The sequence below is a fragment of the Acartia tonsa genome, chromosome 5 (assembly GCF_053477335.1).
Source record: "Acartia tonsa isolate MP-2025a chromosome 5, ASM5347733v1, whole genome shotgun sequence".
Classification (NCBI taxonomy): domain Eukaryota; kingdom Metazoa; phylum Arthropoda; class Copepoda; order Calanoida; family Acartiidae; genus Acartia; species Acartia tonsa.
In genome coordinates, this window is record NC_137264.1 from 45,294,458 (window position 1) to 45,312,490 (window position 18,033).

An 18,033-nucleotide genomic window follows, 5' to 3' on the forward strand; every position below is an offset into this window, starting at 1 on the left:
TAAATTGATGTACATCCCCAATGATTACCCCTTCTGTAGATTTCAATTAGTGCTTAACACCCAACTATAGAATTCTAACCTATGGAAATTTGAAAGAAGTCCTCAAAGTTGTTAAGTCAACAAATAAGAAAAAGTTATTACAAATCTTGGAAACTAGTCCATCACATTGAAGTATTAATAGGATCTACATTTGTAGCTGAATATTACATGAATCTACCTAGTAATCTAAATTAATACTTCATTTTACAGTATGGCTTCGAAACCGATTACTATCAGATAGATACTGAAAAATTGTGTATCGATATAAAAACTATTTTACTTTTTATTTTTTTAAAATGGGTATCTTAATTCAATATCAACAAAATTATATGATATTACCTGACTCTAAGAACTAAATTATGGGCTATTTAATTTTTAGATTTAATGGGGTTATTTTATCAATCTCCGAAAACAGAGGCACTAGATGCCAAGGGGTGGAACCACTAGTTTTTGCTAAGATGCCAACAAAGCTATGAGAGATAGATGGAGATAGCTAGTTTACCTGTTGGTACCGACATCCAGAGTGATGGGAAGTGTCTGGTGGGGCTGGATACCCGCCAGGGCTGTGTACAGGGCGAGTTTACCCACCGGGATACCCATACCCTGCGCTCCGAGATCACCAAGACCTAAGATATAGACAAATATTAGAATAGCAAAAAAATTCACGGCAAAAGATGTCAATTTTAAACGTGTAGAGCAGGTATATGATATAAACATTGTCAACGGAAACGTATATTAAATGTAAGACATGTTTTCACCCTTGTTAGCCCCGTCATGTGGCTTTCAAATCAGAAGGGTTCTCTTATTATTCATTTGCATATTCGCAGACAAGTGACTGAAAACCTATGCGTTATTGATCAAACATTATAAAAGGGGGTATTTTTTTGGGCGGATTTTCCATAAAATTTGGCATAATAGTTGATTAAATATGGCACAAAATATAAACCGCCGCTGCCGCCAAAAACCAATATTTCCCGCCAATTTGTTTTGCCTTTTCTCGCTATATTAGATAACCCTTGAATCATTTGAGAAACATAATATTTTCTAATAAAGTTGACCTTTTATTAAACACTTGTGATTTTCGGATTATAATATTTTGTCCCAACTCTGACAAAAAAGTGTGAAAATATAGGTTAATTTTTCTGGGAAAAAAAGTGTCTAATTTGGCGAGAAAGCAAAAAAAATCGGCAAAAAATATCCCCTTTGTAAAATTCAAAGAAAAAGTGGCAATTACTGACCTAAAATTCTTTCACCATCAGTGACACAGATGGCTCTGACGTCAGTCTCTGGCCAGTTCTTTAAGATCTCGTAAACATGTCCCTTGTCGTGAATGGTGATAAACAGACCCTAAATTAAAATATAAATTAATCACGAAACCTCCTTCCCATCTATTTAATTGCTAATAATATAATAATAAGTTTAATTTTAATTCTAAACAATAACTATTATAAAATATCAATTTACCCCCCTCGATCCACTTATTTTACCCCAAACAAAACTAAAGGAAACACTTTAGATTACCCCCTTAAAATCCTTAACCCCACTTAAAAAAGCTTTGACGTTATTGCTTTCTTGGCATTACCTACAGACCGACGCACGGACAAAGTAAGTTATACATTAGCTTAGCTTCTTAAATAATTGTTAAACTTTACCTGAGGCCTCTTGAAGGCCAGACCAAACTTCTGGCAGGCGAGGCCCACAGTTGGGGTGTACACAATGGGCATTAGTTCATCAGTATTCTCCGACAGAAGCTTGTAGAACAGCCTCTCATTTCTATCCAACAGGTCAACCATGTACATGTACCGGTTCAAGGGATCCTATTGCACAAACATATATGGTAAACAGATGAATAAAAGCAACTAAGGATTGAAACACCCTATGTATAATGACAATGTAAATAAATCGAATCCATCTATAATACAAAGTAGAACGATGTCTGTCTGTCCGTCTGTCCCTTAAGATCTCGGTAACCACTGAACCGATCGGATTCTACTCCTATATACCTATTGGTACTGTGGTGGTTTTAAGCTATTTTCTTGAGAGGTGGGACACCCCCAACCCCCCTAAAAATGAAAAAATCCCCCCCAATTTTTTTCATCTATTATTTAAAATTAGTGGTGGAGTGGAGGCTTCTCACCAGGTACTTAATTTTTTTTCATTAATTACCTCTTGGGGCAAAGCCCCTAGATGCTAGGGGCGAAGCCGCTAGTATATAATAAATTGCAAATACATGAAATATGAAAAAAAGACACAATAAGCAGATTCTAAATTTAATCTTCAATATTTTATATTTATAAAATATCTATAAATAAGTATTTTGGCAGAAATAATTGATTTTTTAGAACCTTTTAATATTTTTTTTCGTTTTTTATTTTTATAGGTATATTTGAGAAAAAAAAGGTTGAAGCCTTTTTAAAACAACGACAATAATGTCCATCAGTATAGCCATATAATTTACAAATTTTATTTTTCTTTCAAGTGCCCCTAGAGGCATCGTAGACCGCTAATAAATAATATTGAATGAATATATTTACCTCAAATCTCCTAAGATTTCTAAGACTGTTATCAGCCTGTTCCTCCAGGCTCTTGATCCTAAAACAATACAATATTAAATAACAAATTAGACAGTGGCTACGCTCTTTCTTAATAATATTAACTTCACAGTAAAATGTTCCTAGGAACGATTATCGTCAAAAATCTACTAGCGGCCGAACGCATGAAACATATCATATTCGCACAAAATATTTACCAACAAAAGAGGGCCTACAAATACACCTGGAGTAGTCATTACTAAATAATACACAATTATCTCGCAGCGCATATAAAAGCGCGAAAAAGACCTAACTTATTTTGTGTTTCATTAGTCAAGCTTTCCTTGTGCATCATTAGATTTTGGCTATTCCAGATTTTTTAAAGCCATTTATAAAGATGTGCGGGTATAACTTGTATGTTCAGCCGTTTGGCAGTTAGCAGTCTCTAAGGTTCATAGATTTTGGAGATAATCGATCCTATGAACATTATACCATCACAACTGCATAACAAATCACCAGAATTGCCAATTTTAACTACATTTTCCCACAGTGATCTAAAGGGATAAGACAATGGTCAATAAATTGTTATACATCCCAATTGATAATACTAAAAATTTCCTCTTTAGTTGTTATAAAACTTTGGGGACAAGTGTAATTAACACCCCAAAATCCCCTCTCTGTCAAAGTCTACCTCTATTTGTAAATTGCGTCTTTTCGGGAATATGAATGACTTATGCGGAACTTATGACACACTGCACTAAAATACTATTATTACAGCTTTTATTCTGAACCAATAATGGATATAAAATACGTGAATATTATGACAGGAAAATTTAGTCATCCATTAAGGTAGCTACTTTAGTCCTCATTTATTGATCAATACTTTCCTCTAGTGCGAGGGGAGAGGATGGAGTAAAATGGGTTATACTAGCCAGCTGAAAGGATCATTTTATTAGAGTAGGCAAAAATATGGTGCAACATCCAAGTAATTATATATCGATTGAACCAATTAAGTTATTATGTCTAGAAAAGTATAAATAGTTATTACTATTAACGTCATACACAGTGCAAATAAAGGTGCTTTGACTTTTGTGTCAGAACCTAAATTGGGACATAGTGCATTTCATTACCCTAGGTTAGGTAACTTCATTTCACTTTTCAACAAAATCTAAAATGCAGCCGTTTATGAGAAAATTAGATTTGAAAATTTCAATTTCAATTTTCATCCACTAGGAGTTACCGCATAATTATGACAAGAAAAGCAAATATTATTTATTTAAAATTTTGAACAAGTTTGCTTTTATAAAATTTTTCATAAAACCACTCCTTAAGTGAGTTGATTCATGGCCATTTTTATCAGTTGCTTTGCTAAGGTCACGGAAATTCAGCCTTAAAAAATCATATATAGAGAGGTTTTATGACAGACTTTGTAAAAGCAAAGTTGTTCAAAATTTTAAATAAATAATATTTGCTTTTCTTGTCATGATTATGCTGTAACTCCTAGTGGATGAAAATTGAACTTGAAATTTTCAAATCTAATTTTCTCAAAAACGGCTGCATTTTAGATTTTGTTGAAAAGTGAAATGAAGTTACCTATCCTAGGGTAATGAAATGCACTATGTCCCAATTTAGGTTCTGACACAAAAGTCAAAGCACCTTTATACGCACTGTGCATAGTGAATGAAAATTCTTTGTAATATATAAATCTGATATGAACAAGGAATTATATCTCCGTAACAGCATAAATAACCCTTGTATTAAAACAAAACTGATGCATTTTTGATATGAAAAAAATTTCTTCGCTTACGTGTAAAAACATACAAACCTTAAACCTATAGAAATTATACCTATCACCTTATTAACTCACATTAATATTGATAAAAACTAACCAAAAAAGAATCATTTTTCTAGCCCTATTATAGCTAAAGTTAAAGTTTTTTTGCTAACACACTTAGACGGACGTACGGACATACGATTGACAAAATACGGACGCCTTAGTTATTTAAAACTGAAAAAAAGCAAAAAATCACAACAGCTTAATCAAAATAAAAGAAGATGGTACAGCCTTTGATACCTAGTATATTTATAAGCGCAGCTAACAAACACACAAACTAACAGACAGACACACTATTTGGGGAACATAGTTTTAGATGTCTTAAGGGCCGTACAAATGACGAGAAAGCATTGACATTTTTTTAAAATTGGTGGAAGAAGTGATAATTAGATGCCTTTTTGAAAAAAGACATAAAACAATATGAGTTACTGGCAGTAAGAATGCAACGCTTTTTAAGAGTTAAATGCATAAACTAAAAGTAAAATGGTCAATGAATCTCATGTTAAAATATATTTAAAATTGTAAGAGCTGGCAAAAATATATTAAAAATGATTGCATGATTCTGATAAAAACATTTCTGATCATTATCTTTCAAGTGTTCATATACATTCGCAGGGATAAGACAATAGTCGATAAATTAATATACATCCCCAATGATGAAACACAAAATGACCACTTCTGTAGATAAAAATTAGTGGTTGAAACGTTTAACCAGCTTAATGCACCAACCAATCAAAATTCAGTTAAAGTTTCTAAAGTGCTTAATCCAACGAATAAGTATTATAAAACTTTGGGGACTAGTGTAATAAACAGATCAATGTCCCCTCCCTCCCAGCCAAAATACTGCTTAATATGTGTTTTCCAGTAAAGCTTCGAAACTGATTGGTATCCGCTGGATTAGAACCGGTTCTCCCCCAACTAAAAAATATATTAATACCCGCGGAAATCTGTCTATAATACAACATAATATAAACTATGTAATATTGTTCTAATTTATTGAAATAGAAGCTATAAATATTATATGTATGGTCTAAATTCTCGAAAAATTAGGACTTTACTTTTTTGTAGAACAACTACTAATTTCGGACATGGTACTTTTTAAGTTGTATTTTAGAAACGCTTGAGTTACTTTAATACTTATCATTCCTGGATATTCTATAAGTTTAGGAACATGAAAATATGCAGTAATATGCAGGAAGGAAGGGGACAATGGGATGTTTATTACACTAGTCCCCAAAGTCTTAATGCATTTTTTTATTCCTTAGCTTTACAACTCAGGGGCTTATTTTTGAATTTTGTAAGGTTGATGTATTTAGTTGAGTGTATAAACATATTAACAACCACTAATTGTAATCTTTGATTTATCGTTATCGCTTATCCCTTTAGATCCCTAAGTAATAGGTCATATAAATATACGAACATGTACTTTTTACCAACAACAATCATGACTATTGGAAGCGCAGCAATAACAAGCTATGCTCATGAAAACCTGAAGTGTATATTTTAAATAGAAGACCATACTATATATATCTAGATGTCTGTATATCTGGGAGGAAGAAGATAGAAAATATATCTAGATGTCTGTATACTTGGAAGGAAGATAGATAATATATCTAGATGTCTGTATACCTGGGAGGAAGAAGATAGAAAATATATCTAGATATCTGTATACCTGGAAGGAAGAAGATAGAAAATATATCTAGATGTCTGTATACTTGGAAGGAAGATAGAAAATATATCTAGATGTCTGTATACCTGGGAGGAAGAAGATAGAAAATATATTATCTAGATGTCGGTATACCTGGGAGAAAGAAGATAGAAAATATATCTAGATGTCTGTATACCTGGTAGGAAGAAGATAGAAAATATATCTAGATGTCTGTATACCTGGGAGAAAGAAGATAGAAAATATATCTAGATGTCTGTATACCTGGGAGGAAGAAGACCATGGATACCAAGTGCCTGTCTCTCCTCCAGAGTGAAGGCCATACCCTTGAACAGCTTGGGATCTCTTAGATAATCCATTCCAGATAACTGAAATAAAAAAAATATTTATGAAAGTAAAAGGATGTCTGTATGTTTTAGTGCAACGAATAATCTCGCTAACCACAAAAGGCGATGTGGTTCTCCTTTACAGTGAAGCTTCTCATAGGTACCAACACCCTGCAGTGACTAAATCTTTTATTCCTCTCCCTTCCCTCTAGGCCTCTAGGGTCGTAGCCACTACAAATATGCTGCATAAGCTGCAGAAAAACGCTTTATCAATTTAACCAATAAAGTAAAATAAATTGAACTAGCGGCTACGCCTTTCGCACCTAGTATCTCTGTATTCAAAGGGCAAGAAAAATAGCTGAAAAATATCCAAAACTTAAATCTCAAAATAAAATAGCTCATTACCATCGCAGGACCTATTTTAAGGTTCCGTAAAATGGAGAACCCAATCGGTTCAGTAGTTCTTGAGATTTTAAGCTTCAGACAAAAACTACTACTTTGTATAATAGGAAATTATAGTAAATAAATTGAACAATTTCTACCCTTAAATTTTTGTTTGTCTTTTTCTATTTTCAAATAAAAGTTTTAATATTATATGCTTTAGACAAAAAACTTTGACAATATAACAACTTTATCTGTATAAAATATTTAAACTTATATGTATAGAACAAAACTCTTTCAGGTCACTTATTAGCAGCTTTGTTGCTAAGAAATAAAACATAAGAAACCTATAAATGTAAAGTCTCTAAAGTATTTATTAAATAAGGGTCAATAGACCCTAATATTAACTTCAAAAATCATATAAAATTCAAATTCAATCCTCAAAAATTTTATTTTTATAAAATGATAGGTTTTTCCAAACTAAAACTTAATTTTATTTTAAGATGAAAAAGTATAACATTAACTTACTTTTTGCATCTAAATACTTCAAATGTATTAAAAATCACTTGTAATTTATACAAATATTGTATAATGTTCTGCTAGCTACTAAAACATTTCCAGGCGGAGAGAAAAGTGTTTTGAGAAAGCTAAAAATGCTTTCTACATCTCGGAAAAGATTCCGATATATGTATTATGTATACAATGTTTGGGAACAAAACTATATTTCAAATTTCTAAACTAAAGTAACTGGTTGTGCGTTTGTTTGTCATGTAAGATCTTGTAAACGGCTGCAATAAAGTACAATATGACAATCTTGTTTAATAGCTATTTTATTTGACCGAAAAGAAATGAGATTTTAAAATCAGTTAATATATAAGACACTTAGACACTGGAAAGGTTTTAGGCTATTTTTATTAGCCCTTCTTACACTTAAGTTTTAAATGTAAAGCTCCTAGATGCTAGATGCACAGCCGCTATTAGATAAATAAAGTTGACTAAAACTACTTAGTTTTAACTCAGGTGACTATAAGTAAGTATTCTATAACTTCACACAAAAATATGAATAGGAAAAAGAACCTTTCCATATATATTGTTTATGTAAAAAATGATGAAATATTTATTTTTGTAGTTTTTGTCTTAAAATACAGGGATCTAAAGGGATAAGACAATTGGAAAATCACATTTAAGAACCAACCATTTAAAATTCAATAAAAGTCCCCAAAGCTGTTGAGCCAACGAATAAGGAAACATAAGTACAAAACGTTTGGGACTAGTATAATAAACAGCCCAGTGTCCCCCGCCTAAAATATCAAGGAAATGCAAGCAAATACTTTTTAAACCCTTCAAAATATGTAAAAAGATTCAATATCATAGATTGGTGAATTAACTACCAGTGTACAGAAAATGCTTATCTGCCTATTTTTTAAATAAATAATTCTAATTTATATATATAAGAAGTAACTTTGTGCAATATCATTGGGGATGTATATCAATTTATCGTCCATTTTTGTTCCTTTAAGATCCTCGAGTCAAAGGGGGGAGGCGGATGTGCCACTTTTAGAAACCAAAAGTAAAACGTGCATGATCTCGGCCCATAAAAGAGTTATAACTCTAAAATTCGGCACAGCAGTTGCTTTAGTGGAGAACAATATGGAACTGTGAAGAAACGGCGGCGGAACCGCCACTCCCGCCGAAAAACACCGTTTCCCGCAGATTTTTTTTGCCTTTTTTTCGCCAAATTAGACGGTTCTCAATCATTTGAGATAAACTTTTTTCTTCATAAAAATTTCCCTTATATTTTCACGTGACAATTGTAATATTTCAAACATGTCAATATTTAAAAAAATGTCAAGTGAAAATATAAGTGAAATTTTTATGAAAAAAAAGTTTATCTCAGATGATTGAAAATTGTCTATTATGGCGAGAAAAGCAAAAACAAATTTGGCGGGAAACGGAGGTTTTCGGCGAGAGCGGCGGCGTTACTTCACAGTTCCATATTGTTCACCACAAATTTAGAATGCTATGTAGAATTTTAGGGCTGTAACTCTTTTATGTGCTTAGATCATGCACGTTTTACTTTTGGTTTGAAAAAGTGGCACATCCGCCTCCCCCCTTTATTATTTATAAATCAATTTTATTTATCGTTCCTTTATAAAGACGGTGGACATTTTATAAAAAGTTTGGGTATAGTCCCTTTCGTGGCAACGCCTCTTAAGGGGCTTTTCATCGTATTTTCAAAGCAGCTTTTGATAGGTTATTGTAGGTTAGGTTGGGTGGTTGCCATGCAGGGTTAGGAAATTGGCCCCGCAGGGTTAGAGCCCTTCGCAGGGGCTAGAAATAGGGGAAAAGATACTGTGGAAATACGACGAAACGCCCATTAAGAGGCGTTGCCACGAAAGGGACTAACCCAAAAGTTTTTATCACTCTAGTAATTGTTCTCTGCTGTATCTATATGAAAATAAGAACTAGATCCAGTAAAATGCATAGGACATTTGTTATTTCACAAAATTCTTTGTCGACCCCCGCAAACTTTATTAATCTAATACTAAAATTACTATTAACAAGGACGACAACATCCATAAGCAGCGCTGAACCAACATTATGGACAAACGGACAGTAAATTATAGGGCATATCATAATACATAATACATATTTAAGTAAAAATCTTGCATCATGGAAAGAAAACGAAGTAGCGGGTTTTGTCGTATTTTCACAGTTTTTCTCCCTTTTTCAGCCACTGCGAGGGGCTCTAGCCCTGCGGGACCATCATTAACGTTTTCCTAACCTAACGTAAAATAACTTATCAAAAGTTACTGTGAAAATGCGACGAAACCCGCTACTCCGTTTTTTTTTCCATGATCCAAAGTCATTTTATATATCATATTCTTTGTTCTTTAGTAGTATGACAGACAAGCCAGACCCTAATCATAGAAATGCTTCACCTCTGAAAATAAAACTTACCTGAATCAGACCTAATTGTTATAGTAATCATACCTGACTAGGAGCAACAAAACGGTCGTGCTTGTCAGACTTGGACCTAACAGTTATCATACCTAATTGTTATAGGAATCATACCTGACTAGGAGCAACATAATGGTCATGCTGGTCAGACTTGGACCTAACAGTTATCATACCTAATTGTTATAGGAATCATACCTGACTAGGAGCAACAAAATGGTAATGCTGGTCAGACTTGGATCTCACAGGGATCATACCTTATTGTTATAGGAATCATACCTGACTAGGATCAACAAAAGGGTCATGCTGGTCAGACTTGGACCTCACAAGGATCATACCTTATTGCTATAGGAATCATACCTGACTAGGAGCAACAAAACTGTCGTGCTGGTCAGACTTGGTCCTCACAAGGATCATACCTAATTGTTATAAGAATCATACCTGACTAGGAGCAACAAAACGGTCGTGCTGGTCAGACTTGGACCTAACAGGGATCACCAACCTCGGCTTCGAGCCTGCAACAAGACATACAAAATTAATTTTAAAATTTCTTCAATATTTAATACTTCATACTTATTCAATTCTTTATTTTATTAAATCTTTGAATTTTAGGTATATAATTTAAAAGTAAATAGATGGATTAATCTTTTGAACATTCGACCGATTATTCTCCCTTTAAAGGGAGTGTGAACGTAAAAATTTCTCATTTCATAGTAAAGTCGCTGATTTTTTTCGTGAAATCTAAAGTTTATTGACAAGTACATCAATTTGTGACTTTGTTTTATTCAAATTATTATTTTTTTTATCGTTTTTTTTTATGTCCTATTATGACCCGGTTCCGCATGGCCATAAATGCCCGACAGTTTTAAAACCCAGCTCGGCTTTGGCTTTATTACCCGGTTTTAACTTTTCAACCATTAAATATTTGTTTATGATTTATTATTCTTGAGCCACCCTATATGTGTCTATATGTGTCATCTAATATTTTTATGCTCTTTTTCTGATATGTTTCACCCAATTTTTATATGTTCTTTTTTGTGTGTGTGAAGTTTTAAAACTTCGTGAAACGTTTTTTTTTAACCGAAAACGGTGGCACCTATAGCCAAAACACTAAATGTGATATAAATTGCTTCGTATATTACTTGTAGCTCTATAGATTACATGAGGTTATGTAGTTTTCAATTATGGATCGTATCAAAGTTCTAAAGTGTTCATCTTACTTTGGGCGTTCAAAAATTACATTTTTCATTTTTTTGTTGAAAAAACCGGGTTTTTACTACAAAACCGTGTTTTAATACTGAGGGAAACCGCCCAAAATGGGTCTAAATGCCCGTTGGGCATTCATGGCCATGCCGAACCAGTTTTTTTTGCAACTTTCCTGTGCACGCCACTAGAGCAAAACAAAAAAATTGGAATTCTGTTTTGACCATTATAAAGCTTCCCTGAGATTTTCAGCTCCATCAACCCACAAAAGTGGCGCTCGGCACTAATGGATTAACTTGTCATATATAGTTGAAACAATTTACTTACTGTTAAGGATTTGTTTTATGATATAAAATCGCCAATTAGTTTGTTTTTTTATAACATAGTAATTAGGTAATAAAGACCTATTTTAAATTTGTATTATTGACAAAAAATACCTCACTGTCTACAAAGGGTTGAATCTCATAGGTTATTTAAAATAATAATATCCTTTTTTATTGTGTTGGACAATAAATAACCCACCTTGGAGAATTAGTTTACACTTTTATCAGACTGTTTATAAAGAAATATTGCGTCTTTATTATTTACAAATTTGTAATTAAAGGTGGGCAAGAGATGTGCCATATAAAGTTAATGAGATACTAATAAAAACACCTGTTTCTAGCTTTGTTATTGTATTTGGTTTTCAATAAAAAATATTGCTTTTTTTATCAATTTCTAAGTAACTATACATAGGTTAAAGCAAGGATTATGTTAAAAGTCAGCTTAACCGAAAAATCAAGAACTATGTGAAAAAGTTTAATTTTAGCTATAATGGAAGAAAAAACCAATTTAATGCACATTTTATTTAGTACGAAAATATTCCTTCCTTTCCCTGTACCTTATAAAAATCGTCGGAAAAAGCCGTTTTTTAAGCAAGTAAAAGTGCGTTTTGCTCTATCTGTGAGATATTATGAATGAGATAATGTTAAGATTTGATATTAAGATGAGAAAAATTTACGTTCACAGTCCCTTTAATCTTACTATAACAATTACCAATACTGTAATAATAAAATTTACGTTTTTATGAATTGTAAAATATAAAATTTTGCCCAAATATAAAAAAAAAATTTAAGGAAAAAAAGTAAATTTTGATGTAGAAAATTTCATGGTTAAAAATTAATTATTTTTTCATATTCAACTTTTTTTGTAATTTAGCTGTAAGTTATTAATAATTGAAATAAACCATCACCAAAATATTCAATTATGTGTCGTGCAACAATTTCCTATTTAAACAAATAAAGGCATTGGACAATAGACGATAGTTTTATCTTTTTCTTCCTATTCTGCCTTTTTAAGGTTTTTTTGAAATGCAGAGGGGAGGGGTGTATTATTATTGCTATATTCCTACATATAAACAATTACATAAAATGGCGTTAGAGTCTGCTAAGGAACTTAATTGATAAATGAAATGAGTAGGTTTTGTCAGGGATCTAAAGGGATAAGACAATGGCCGATAAAGCAGTTTGGAAGCAAAATTCATTAAAAGTACCAAAAAAGTTGTTAAGCCAACGAATAAGAAAAAAAACGCTTTAATAAAACTTTGGGTACTAGTGAAGAGTGCATTTTGGTATATAGTTTTGTTACCTACAATTCATTAAACTTGACTGGGGACTAAACCTTGTCAACCAAAACTAAATATTAGGATTAAAATTAAGGATTAGGATATACCATAAATAAGGAAAATAAGCAACAGTGGCGTGCAGAGGTTTCTGCCAGGGGTAGCCGCAAAACGCAACTAAAAATATTAACACTCTCCCTTCACCCAAAATCGAGAGGGGTATATTTTTAGGGGGGGGGGGGGTTGCTGGATAGGTTTCACCCAATCAGTTAAAAAGTTAAAAGGCAAATAAAAGTTTCTCTAAATGGGTAAATTTTGTTTAACACCTCCATTAAATTTAAGAGAGGTGTGACTTTAAACTTGACACCCCTCTTGGCTGTATTAGAGAGGTATATAGCAGGAATGTTAAAGAAGACCCTTGTCAAGGTGGTGTAACCAAGGGGTGCAACGAAGAAAGGAGTATACACCCCCCTTTATTTGGCCAGGAGGGCCTCTCCTTGAATATGTGGAAAAATTGTTGTTTTGCTGTTTTGACAAGTGGAATTTCAAACCAAAAGTATCCGACTATAATCCATATTATTTTTAACGTCTTTAGTATGACGTAATCTTTACATTATGAGTCAATATTACAGAACCTGAAAAGCAGATCCTCAATTCATTTCCAGCAATTCTTTTAAATGTTAACAAATATTACATCCATAAATATCTTGCCAATAAAAAATAAGAAATACATTTCTACTAGTGGCAAATTCTGCAAGACCTTAGAGTGAGCTGCACTATTACTAAACCCCCTTGAAAATGAGAAACTAAAGGTCCAGCCGTTTACGATATCTTAGCGGACATACAAACAGTCAAGTTATTGTGTATATAATGTTTCGAGACCAAAAGCCCAACAATTGTAAGATCTAAATATTAAATAATTAAGATTATCTTGAAATTTATATACCAATACAGCTGAAAACTTAAATTTGATCTATACTAAAACTATAAGAAGAAAAAAACAGTTTTGTTAGACCCGAGAATCCGAAGGTCCGGGCTGTATTAACGGAAAATTGTCTGTAATACGATGCTTTACATAATTTTTCAGTATGGTTGAGAACCGGTTCTAATCCAGTGGATATTAATCGGTTTCGAAGCCATACTGGAAAATTATAATTTAATCTTATATTATTTAAAATAAATAAGAATTTGTTGTAATATTTGGAAACCTAATTGAGAACATTATATCTGTGTGGCTAGTAGGCCTGCACTGACCCTAACACAATCCAAAACAAAAATATATTTTTTTTACGTGACATGCGGGCATTTTTAAGGGAAATTTGCTTTACTTAAATAGGTTATAAAAACCGGCTAAACTGCTGTTCTTTGGACAATTTATACATTAAAAAATCAAAAAAGATAGATATTTAAAAAGGATAATATTTAGCCCTTTTCAAAAATAATATTTTCTCGGTCGTCGTATGATTTTAAGCTTTCATGTTGCTATCTGGAAATATTTGCGTAGACAAAATTGACAAAATCCCTTATATTGATAGAGAAATAGGGGACAATTGACTCTTTGTACACTAGTCTCCAAAGTTTTATGATTTCTTTTTAGTTGACTTAACAACTTTGGGGACTTTAGGGAATTTGATTGGTTGATTCAAGTGTTCAAACGTTTCAACCACTAATTTCAATCTAAAAAAGGGGCAATTTTGTGTATCATCATTGTATTGGGGATATAAATCAATTTATCGACAGTTTGTCTTATCCCTTTCGGGCTAATCGTCGGGCTATTTTTTGGGGTATGGGAGTCCGGGTATGTGTGTTCCATCTTCATGATTAGAGTTTTGCCGGAAAAGTAGCTAATCAATACGTATGTGTTGCCGAGCCTTCAAAAGTTCTGATTAGTTTTAAGGACAATTTTAACATCTCTAAGAGCTAAACAAAATTATTATTTTCTATCTTAAACAGTAGCGTAATAAAAATTATTGTAAGTCAATAAATAATGAATTTATCTGTTTGCATAAAAACAAACTTAAATTAAAGACATCTAACTTAATATTTAAGCAATTCATCTTTTGAATTATAAATAAATTACAAGATATATTTTTTATCATTTAACTTTGGCGCTTGGTATCGGACAGACAGAGGGACGGACATATTTTATGTATATAGAAGCTGCGCTCTTGAAAATTGTATGTACTAAGTAATCTTTTACCGCCAAGCCTCCAGATACGTGCATATACAAAAATAACTGACGGATAGACAGACGGACATATCTTAGTTATAGAGTAGCTAAGCTTTTTAAAAATGTATGTACTATGCAATATTTGCCAAGCCTCCAGACACGTGCATATACAAAAATAACTGACAGACAGACAGACGGACATATCTTAGTTATAGAGTAACTAAGCTCTGCAAGAGAAAAGTTGCCAAGCCTCCAGATAGGTGCATATACAAAAATGTGTACACACAAGAATGGCTTTTAATCTACCAACGGAGCTTTGGTTAAATGAATATTTGATATGCTAGCATATTAAACTTTATATAAAAAAAATTATCTATAATACAAAGTAGAATGATGTCTGTCCGTCCGTCTGTAATAATAGTAATAAAAGGTGTAATTATACCTCTTGGGGCAAAGCCCCTAGAGGCGAAGCCGCTAGTTATCCTATAAAGTAGTAATTTTGGATGTCTGAATCTAAAGATCTCGGAAACTGCTAGATCGAAGTGATTGTACTTTATTAATGTCATTGGGTGGTTTTAGGCTATCTTCCTTACCTCCTTCGCCCTCCTTTATAGGCTAGGGGCGACACAACTGGTAAAATAATCAGGGTTTATTCTGAGCAGGTTTAAGGCTATTTTGAGGGGAAAAAGCAACAGGCAAAATTGAGATAAAATTACATTTAAAGCTTTACTCTGCTTTACTCAAATATTCTGTTGAAAAAAATGAAAATGCGTCAGTAGAGACAAGTGACGCAAATCACAGCTTGTGTGGGTCAACGTGAGAGCTAAGTGTCAACTTGTTGGCGGTTTCCTATAAGTGTAGTCGAGCACAGAACCCCCCCCCCCTTCCCCCGACTGTCATAATTTTAATGTCAAATTGAAATTTTGTTTGTATGTTAATTTTCTTACGTTAGGTTAGGATAAGCTATATTGGATACAGGGTAACCCTGCACAATAAATGTACAAATCAAATAGTATATTAATTAACTTGTTGTAATATATACTAACTTAAATAACATTATATTTAATTTTTTTTTATAGAAAATTATTTAGTGATAACTAAACAAGTTAAAGCTAGCAACTAAAATTGCAACTAGCCTAAAAAAAAGATTTAAACCTATTAACCTTGTATATGTACAAGCCTTAAATAGTATTCAAACTCACAAACCTTAGGACAAAAATTATGAAATAAAAATGTGTTAGGCTTAAGATAACATTTAGCCTTAACACCTTTTTTCGACCTCGATGACATGCATTATATAAATGGATTCGAATCAGCTTTCGAAATTAGAATATTGAAATAATAATTTTGTCATGTTCATTTGTATTAGGAACCCTTGGACAAAGGTTGCACGAATTATAGGTGAAAATATGGTTTAATCTTGCCTTGTTTGCAAAATTCTTTATTTACAATATAATGTTACAATTTGCTGTATAAACTTTAGGATTTGTACCTAGGAACCCTTGGACAAATGTTGTAAGAATTAAAGGTAAAAATATAGTTTAATCTTTAATCTTTTTCATGTTTCTTTAATTAAACATAATGTTTAAGTTTGCTATAGAAACTTAAAGATTTGTAACTAGGAACCTTCGCAAAAAGTTTGCAAGAATTAAAGAATTTAATCTTACCTTATTTGCTTGTTTCTTCATTTACAATATAGTCTTGTAAAATGCTTTAAAAACTTAGAAACCTTGGGACAAAGGTTGCAAGAATTAAATGTGCAAATATTGCCTTATTTGCACATTTCTTCATTTAAAATAGAATCTTGTAAAATGCTTTAAAAACTTAGGAACCTTGGGACAAAGGTTGCAAGAATTAAAGGTGAAAATTAAAGTTCAATCTAGACTTTTTCCATATTTCTTTCTTTTCAATATAATATATACAGCATTTTTACCCAAGAACCTTTGCAAGAATTAAAGGTTAAATTAAACTTTAATCTTGCCCTGTCTTTGCATGTTTCTTTAATTACAATACAAATTTATAATTTGCTTTAGAACTAAACTTCTTCAAAGTTCCACATTATACCTTTTTATAGCTACCTTCCATGTCAAATTTAAGGGCTGTAACTCTTTTTTTTAAAGTTGAGTTTCTTTGACTTTTGTGCCACACCGGCCCTCCCCACTTTTTATATTAGGAACCTTGGGACAAAGGTTGCAAAAATTAAAGGATAAAATAAAAGTTTAATCTTGCCTTGTCTCTGCATGGTGTGAGCTGAGGGAGGTTTACTCTTTACACTGGAATCTACAACTGAACTTGTTGAACCTAGGATAATTAAATAATAAATATTTATTATTTAGACAAAGCTTTAAAATTTTTCCCTTAGTTTACAATTAACACAGCAGTTTTTCAACAAATTTACTTACAATTTTGTTTAAACTTTTTAACATTTATTTAGTTTTGACACTCTACAAGTGTTAATGTTCTTTTGTCCTACCGTTTCAGAGCTTCGCTTTAATGGATGTTGTCATCCTTATTTTATTTTTACTAATCTTTTAACATGCAAGTTAAAATAATATGATTTATGTCATTTAGACTGAAGAGGGTGCCAGGGTCACCGAAATATATTTTAAATAAATAATCATTTATTAAGATACAGACTTTTTTACTGAATCTATCACACTCTATTCTTTGAACTATACTACTACTAAAAACAACATATCAGCTACTATTATTGGAATAATGTTCTGTACTCTATTTTACCATTTCAGGGGTTATAAGTATTTTCAATATTATAAATATTTTTTCTCTAACATTAAGGATGTTTTTGTTATAAATGTTCTAACTTAGCAATAATTTAAAACAATATGAGTCTAAAATATGATAAAAAAATTATTTCTAAAAGACATATTTTTAGATTTCAATTGGCGTTTAAAGTTCTTTTTTATTGCGCTGCTTTCGTACAAAATTGTCCTTGATTAAAAAAAGAATATACAACCCTGTAAAAGACATTTAAAGTGCATGATAAGGATTTCAGCAAAGAAAACAATTTAAAAGTGTTAGAATTAAATGTCTTTAACAATTACTTAATATAATAGAGCTAAAGAATAGAGTGACAGAAAGGTTTATTTGTATATTAAGGTTTATGTATAGGATTTATCACCAGACATAAAAAAAATCCACAGGCCAAAAATTCCAATATTATCTTTCTTATATTTTATTGTTTTTTTCTATGAACACAGCGTTATAACAGAGAGAATGGGACAATGGGCTGTTTATTACACTAGTCCCCAATGTTTTATAATAACGTAAAAAATATTCGTTTCCTTGACAACTTTGGGGACTTGAT

At 32.1% G+C, this 18,033-nt stretch overlaps 1 protein-coding gene across 5 annotated transcripts in view; it reads right to left on the minus strand.

The window, feature by feature from the left end:
- Positions 1-18,033, minus strand: part of LOC145319625 (NADP-dependent malic enzyme-like) — a 71,558-nt gene that overhangs the window by 23,899 nt on the left and 29,626 nt on the right. The window contains exons 1-8 of one of the 5 annotated variants that reach the window (XM_080161893.1): positions 17,346-17,388; positions 16,938-17,009; positions 10,177-10,250; positions 6,335-6,438; positions 2,574-2,631; positions 1,692-1,856; positions 1,278-1,386; positions 542-665 (exon numbers count right to left, since the gene is read on the minus strand). In XM_080161893.1, coding sequence (XP_080018019.1) covers positions 542-665; positions 1,278-1,386; positions 1,692-1,856; positions 2,574-2,631; positions 6,335-6,438; positions 10,177-10,250; positions 16,938-16,950 — 647 coding nt within the window. In that variant the 5' untranslated portion in view covers positions 16,951-17,009; positions 17,346-17,388. Of the gene's footprint in view, positions 1-541; positions 666-1,277; positions 1,387-1,691; positions 1,857-2,573; positions 2,632-6,334; positions 6,439-7,305; positions 7,423-10,176; positions 10,251-13,173; positions 13,209-13,746; positions 13,848-16,937; positions 17,010-17,345; positions 17,389-18,033 lie in introns of those variants that run through there. The other 4 variants (XM_080161892.1, XM_080161890.1, XM_080161891.1 and 1 more) reach the window with 4 other exon arrangements.